The sequence below is a fragment of the Mesitornis unicolor genome, unplaced genomic scaffold (genome assembly GCF_000695765.1).
Source record: "Mesitornis unicolor isolate BGI_N332 unplaced genomic scaffold, ASM69576v1 scaffold15244, whole genome shotgun sequence".
Taxonomy (NCBI): Eukaryota; Metazoa; Chordata; class Aves; order Mesitornithiformes; family Mesitornithidae; genus Mesitornis; species Mesitornis unicolor.
In genome coordinates this window covers 16,473-23,260 of record NW_010182189.1, presented here as the reverse complement: position 1 = coordinate 23,260, position 6,788 = coordinate 16,473, and the positions used below count along the sequence as shown (strand labels likewise).

At 55.0% G+C, this 6,788-nt stretch overlaps 1 protein-coding gene across 1 annotated transcript in view; it reads left to right on the top strand.

Moving 5' to 3' along the window:
• The first annotated feature begins 4,849 nt into the window (after window positions 1-4,849).
• Window positions 4,850-6,788, top strand: part of SLC16A8 (solute carrier family 16 (monocarboxylate transporter), member 8) — a 4,968-nt gene continuing 3,029 nt past the window's right edge. Inside the window, 3 exon segments of the mRNA XM_010183689.1 lie at window positions 4,850-5,138; window positions 5,572-5,715; window positions 6,272-6,788. The exon segment at window positions 6,272-6,788 is cut by the window's right edge and continues 16 nt beyond it. Of these exon segments, the coding sequence (XP_010181991.1) occupies window positions 4,910-5,138; window positions 5,572-5,715; window positions 6,272-6,788 (890 nt within the window). The 5' untranslated portion in view covers window positions 4,850-4,909.

Below are 6,788 nucleotides of genomic sequence, written 5' to 3'. Positions count from 1 at the left end.
CCCCTCCCCAAGCTGTCCTGCCACTGGAGGGCAGCAAGTCCCCACTCCCCAGCCACCGCATGTGGGCAAGGCCTTCCCCAAGAGCACAAGGCTTGGTAGCCATCTTCTTCTCTCCCAGGCTGTGAACCCCAGGGGTGCCCCAGAAATGCTCAGTCTGGAGGAAATGCTCCCCTGGGAACCTGTGGGGGGCCTGTGGGAGCCCCATCAACATGGCCCCACAGTCAGGGGGCAAAAGGAGAGGCGGTGAGGGAGGGAGCACGAGCAAGGGCCACGGCTTTAGCCGATTAGCCTTATTAATAGAAATTAAACCCTGGCTGCGAGCGTTGCAAAGCCCCCACTCCCCCCTCCCCCTGACCTGCCAGCAGAAAGGCACAGCAGTGGGGTCTGAAGGGCTTTGGATGTTTACAGCCTGGGCATTTCCCTCTCTCTCTTCCCTAAAATCCCACCTAGGTCGAGCCCCTGCTCCTTCCCTGGAAAGTAAAATGGGTTCCCCCACACATGGCCAGAGACTGGCTTGTTCCTGGTGCCTAGCAGACACCCTCCTGGGTGGCACCTGCTGAGGGGTTTCATTCTGGGAGTGGATGGAGAGTATCCCACCTGTCCAGCCCTGGACAGCAGTGGTTCCTCCTCGTGTTTGTTCTCTGCTAGGCACATGTCCTGCAGAACCTCGCCAGCGCTTCTCCATCCTGGCCAGCAGCTGAGGAAGCAGCGGTGGCCTTTGAAAGCAACCTCTTTCCCCATAGTGCCCCTCACTGAGTCGTGGGTTCATGCCCTCATCCTCCACTGTCCCCTTTCCTAGCACCTTCCCTCATCGCTGGGTCCATCACCAGCACCCTCCCACCCTCATCCCACTTCCTCCTGCCTCAACCCCTCCAAATCTGCCCCCTACAAGCTTGCCCCGCTCTGCTGGGGGAAAGGCAAGGAGCCCCTGGGCAGCAGGATTACTGGGGGATTCGGGCTGCGGCAGGCAGCCACCTCGTCCCCATTGGCTGGAAAAGCCTCTTAAAAGTGGAGAAGTGCTTTCTGCCCGCTCAGCACCCGCTGGTCCCTGAAACCATAAGCGGCTGCTGACCCACATCCTCCCTGGGAGTGCTGTGAGACTACCTGTACCTGCAGGAGGCAAAGGGGTCTCCCACACGGGACGTCCCCCCTGGATTGACCACGGGCAACTTTGCTGGGTAGGATCGGAGCTGGAGGAAAGCAGGTTGAGGGGGATTAGCTCTCTAGAGTGGACATAGTTGCCCTGAAGGAAGGAGTGGGGCACAAGAGACCGCTCTACAGGTGCTGGATTCCTGCCCAGCTGACGGCGTGCCCACCATGGAGCAAAGAGCCAGCGGGACCATCTAACCGGGTGCCCTCATCCAGAGCCGGGAAGTGCCCCAGCCAGAGGGGAAGGGAGTGCTGCGGACAGGACCTGCTGGGCCCTTGGAGGCTCAGACTGTGCTTGGGAGGTCATCGCTTCATTGCGCAGGTCAGTGATGTGGAGGGATGTTTGTGTCCTGGTACTGGTTGCTGAGGGGACAGCTTGTCCCAGGCCTGCACTTCTTTAATTCTCTAATGATGCTTTCCCAGGGTGTTGATTGTGGGCTGGGGAGGTTGGTGGCATGGATCGTGGCCATTGCTAATTCTCTAGTGATGCTTTCCCAGGGTGTTGATTGTGGGCTGGGGAGGTTGGTGGCATGGATCGTGGTCGTTGCATTTAATAAACAGACCCCCCCCCCCACACCCCCCTTCTGTACTGTGTGAAGGCACGAGGACCCATCCTAGCATTTGTGTGGACCTTGCTGAATGCAGCTTGCCTGGGCACAGCAGGGCTTTGCTGGGCATTGGCCAGCACCGCCTGGTCTGTGTGCATCCAGGGACTGGCAGCCATGGCTGAACCTGCTGGGGCCTTCACCCTCCCAGCCTGGGCTGGTGACTGCTGGTGTTGGTGCAAGTCTTCTGGCCTATCTGTGTATGATGCACGGGGAAGGGCAGGTGCCTGTGCTGATGAGCCCTTAGGTGCATGTGAACTTACCCCGTGGTATTTTCACCTGTGAGTAAAGCTCCTTAACTAAGGAGAAAATAATTAGCAAGCTTTAGAGTGTGCAAAGGCAGGTGCAGAGTACACGATGTGACGACCATGAGCAGCTATGAGCAGAAGAGGCAGCCTGTGCTCTGTGGTGTTAAGAACAGAGCAGCTCTGAACTGCCTGGCTCAGAGTTGGGATAAATCTTCAGTAAAGCTGTGCATATTGGCTTTGGAGGCATCTCCACAGGTGAGGTCCTCTGGTGCACCTCATCTTTTTCAGCCAACATCTGGCTGCAGGCTGGTAAAACCAACTTCATGCCTTGCTGTACGGTTGTACAATACACTGATGGGTATTTGTCTAACATGCTCTTCACAGTCAGACGCTGTCGAGCCATCATTGGCAGGGGATGCTACAGAAATCTCAGAGGAGTTTGCCACAGATGGACAAATATTTTTGTGTCAGGAAGATGGGGGTGGGGGAGAAAGATGAATTGCAATGGTTTGATTGATTCATTTGATCTGCAGTGCAGGATGGGATCAAGAAGAGCAAGGCTGGAAGAGGGGCTTGGATAAAAAAAGCTCAGGGAGTGTTTGATGTCAGACTCTCTTATTTGAGGTATGTGCAGCAGATGGTGCAGTGGTGGAGCACTAACACCAATTGAGAAATTGCTGTGTTTTTGCAGCAGATCACCTTTTGTACAGCTGTACCTATCTTGTCAGTCAGGTGGAGCTGGGAGAGGAGCAGCAGAAGCCAAATGAGACTGTTCAGTCTGGCTGTCGTGGTGCCAATGATTCAGATAATACCAGAAAGGGTGCAAAGGGGAAGGTATGGATATCTGGAGAGCGTATAATGAACCTTTTCTTTCCTGCAATGATTCTTTGCTCCGAAAATGTCTTTAGAGCACCTAGTTCTCAGTTCATGCCTCTGCCCCTTGCCATAGCCCCTGAGACCTTGGCTCAGGGCAGGGCAGGTTGGAGCAGCCTGCGCCGACCCCTGTGGTTCAGTCCCAGAGTTGTTAGGACACGGCCGTCCAGAAGAAGAGCTGCCCAAGCCACACTCATAGCCAGATCCTGCTCCTTTTTTTCATGGCTGATGGGGTCCTGAAAATTTGGGGATCTCTGCCACAGGGACCTGTGGTGGTCACAGATGCCTGGGTGCTGCCATGAACAAACCCTCAAGTGCTTCCAGTTTCCCTGGGACAGGAAGGAGGGAGATCCCTGCAGGTGGTTGGTGACTCCTGTCCTTCCCTCCACAGGTCAGCCTTGGCTTGGGCACTTGGCTAAAACCAAGCAGCCAAGATGATTTAATGCCTCTTTACATGGATGTGCTGTGGGTGCAGCTGTCAAGTTCCTCACAGAGGGGTCCTGAACTGGCCTAGCTCTCTTGTCTTTCAAGTTCCTTCTCCAGCATCCCCTAAACTGTGGTTTCAGACCTCTCTCAGAGCACTTCCTAGCCTTGTTTCCAGCCTTGGCTTTGCACGTTGAACCTCCTGCAGCCTGAGAAAAATCCATACACCCTCCTTTTCTGCAAGACTTGGGGGTGTCAGAGGGTAGGACCACCTCTTGCCTTTACCTGGACTCTGCTCCAGCCTGTGCCATCCATGCTCTCGCCTAAAGGATTTGCACTTAACCTGCAGAGCAATAGCAGTGCTATGGGAATCAGGGCAAGTGTTCCCCATTGCTTTGAGGACATGAAGAAAAGAGACCACCTTGAGAAACACACTCAGATCCAAAGTGCTAGCCCTGTGTGTGCTGTCCATAGGAGCGTCCTTGTCCCCTCAGCAGTCTCCAGTCAGCATGTGGCTGCTGGCATTTCCCACGGGATGGGGACATTGCTGCCATCTCGTAGCCCTTCAGCCAAGGTAGAGGACCCATGTTTTGGGTGTACTTCCAGCAGAACGGTGATAGGGCAATCAGGACCTGACAAAGCCCAGTTTGGCTGCAGGCATAGAGGAAGCCTGCCTGCTTTCTAGCTACTTAAGAGCATCTGTAACTAAAGGCCAGTGATGTTTTTTGCATACAGGTGTGAAAATAAGCCCAGCTGACTGAGGCCAATGGTGCTGGAAGGGGTATAGCAGAGACCTAAGAAAAACATACCCACAGCAGCCAACTGGAGCAAAATTCCTGGGCAGCTTAGCAGCCCCGAGCGCGACTCACAAGACACCCCCACTAATTCCCTCCTTCTCCCCCCTTAGGCTTTCTTCCGGCCCCTCTGTGTAGGTACAAAGCCCTAATCTCTCTGGCATGCAAACAGCCACCACCGCTGGTGCTCTCCCCCTTCACCCATTTCCCAAATCTGGCCCCTCACGGCGGGGAAGGGAGGGCGAGGGTAGGAAAGCACAGTGGGGTTAATGGACCTCCTGTGCCCTGCTGCTGGAAGCATCTGTGGCAGGGCAGGATCGGGAAGGCTCCCAGCTGGAGAGGGTAGAGGCTCAGAGCAAGGTTTTGGGAGCTGAGCAGGGTTCATGTTGCTGGCTCTCACCTCGCACCAGCCTGCAGGCAAGACTGGAGCAAGTGGGGAGCTGCAGGTCCTGATGCCCCACCAAGTCAGATGCAGCTCACCAGGCTCAGCTGGGAGCTGTGACCCAGCCTGGTGGTGTCTGACCAGGGGTTGTGGAACTGTGGGCTGCTCCAGCTCAGGGGGGACCTTCCCACCTCTGCCCAGCTGTGGTGTCACCTCACGCTCTGATGCAATCCTGCCTTGCCTGGCAGGATGAAGGTGCAGAGAGCTGGTGTGGTCCCCCAGTGAGGCTTGTGGAGCTTGGAGATGGTGGGCATGGAGAGAAACCTTGTAGTAAATGTTTGCCTGCTGTGCTTTTCTCTTCTTGCAGTGCCTGGAGATTTCTCTCTCTGTTGCCCTACCTTTTCCTGGTCTGCCTTTCCCCTCCCAGGCTAGAAAATGGGGAGAGCTGACCCAGAGGAAGGGCATCTCCCACCTCCCGTGAAGCCCCCGGATGGTGGCTGGGGCTGGATCGTGCTCTTCGGCTGCTTTGTGATCACCGGCTTCTCCTATGCCTTCCCGAAAGCTGTCAGTGTCTACTTCAAGGAGCTCATGAAAGATTTCCATGTGGGTTACAGCGACACAGCCTGGATCTCTTCCATCATGCTGGCCATGCTCTATGGGACAGGTGATGCTTGGATATGCTTCTTCCTCCCTAACTTGTGCCTCCCCCAGCCCTGCTACAGGCCCAGACCAAGTCCCCATGGGCTCTCCTCATGCTCACTGGCCTGGTCATGAGCCAACATGCAGAATACCAATTGTCCTACCACTTCTGTTCTAGAAGTGTGCTGCATCTCATTTCCCCATTTCCTCTGCCCCAGGAGACCTCAGGGGTCACCCCACCATGCCTCTCTCCCAGGGAACAGGAGGCTGAAGGCAGGGCAAAGCAGAGGTTGCCACATTGCAGCCTCTCTCCCTTGGCCAGGCCAAACAGCAGCCAAGCAGTGATCTCCATCATTAGTGTTTCATCTTCCCCGAGTGCCCTGCTTGGGCTAGCTGCCCCTGCCCAGTTGTCCTGTCTCCTTCTGGTCTCTTACTCTGTCTCCTCTGCTTTCCTTCAGGGCCAGTATGCAGCATCATGGTGAACCAGTTTGGCTGCCGGCCCGTGATGCTCATCGGCGGGCTGCTGGCTTCCTCTGGGATGATCCTGGCATCTTTCACCACCAATATCATTGAGCTTTATCTGACTGCTGGTGTGCTGACGGGTGAGAGCCCCAGGAGTTGGTGGGAGGGACACAGACTTACCTGGGGAAGAGCCAGGACCATGTTATATCTCCCTTTAGCATTGGCATGTCTAGCACCAGGTCTCCCCTCACCTGTTCACACCCGCTCACAGAAGGCATCCAGTCCTGAACATTGTACCTATGGGAGATGCATCTGGACCTAAACAAGCAGGGTCTGTGGCTGTGGGGAAAGGGACAGAAGAAACAGAAGTGATGCTTCATGATTTTGGCAACTGGGGTGACATCAGTATGTGGTGGTGAGGGAGAGAGGTAAAGTTCCCATTTAAGACATGGGTCCTGTCTAAGCATGGCCACAGTTACTGATTCAAATACACTTCAGGTAGACAGGCTGGTTTAGCCCATTTTTCTCCAGGGGCAACCCACCAACATGAAGGAGCAGAGGCTTGGGAGGAATACATGAATCCCATCATAGGGTTTTAGGACTAGGATAGTTTGAGGGGAATTTTCAGCTTGTGGCAAACCACATCTCATGTTCCTGCACTCCCTGTCTCCCCTCCTGGCTCTCACCCTCCTGTAGGTCTGGGCATGGCACTGAACTTCCAGCCCTCACTGATCATGCTGGGCACCTACTTTGACAAGCGTCGGCCTCTTGCCAATGGACTGGCGGCTGCTGGGAGCCCTGTCTTCCTGTCCTCCCTCTCGCCGCTAGGGCAAGTGCTGCTGGAGAAGTTTGGCTGGCGAGGAGGGTTCCTTATCATGGGGGGCCTTCTGCTTAACTGCTGCACTTGTGGGGCAGTCATGAGACCCCTGGATATGGGCATGAAGCGGAAGATGGGGAAAGCTCAGGACAAATATGAAGCCAAGGAGATGCTGCCTATAGGAGGGAAATCGGAAGACGGAATCAGCACCACTGATGGATCCAAGAAAGCCAAGAAAGTCAAGAAGAAGCCCAAGAAAGGAAAGAAGCTTCTGGATTTCAGTATCTTTTCCAATCGAGGGTTTATCATTTACACTATTTCGAAGTTCATCCTGGTCTTGGGTCTCTTTGTGCCCCCCATATTGCTGGTCAACTACGCCAAGGACACAGGTGTCCC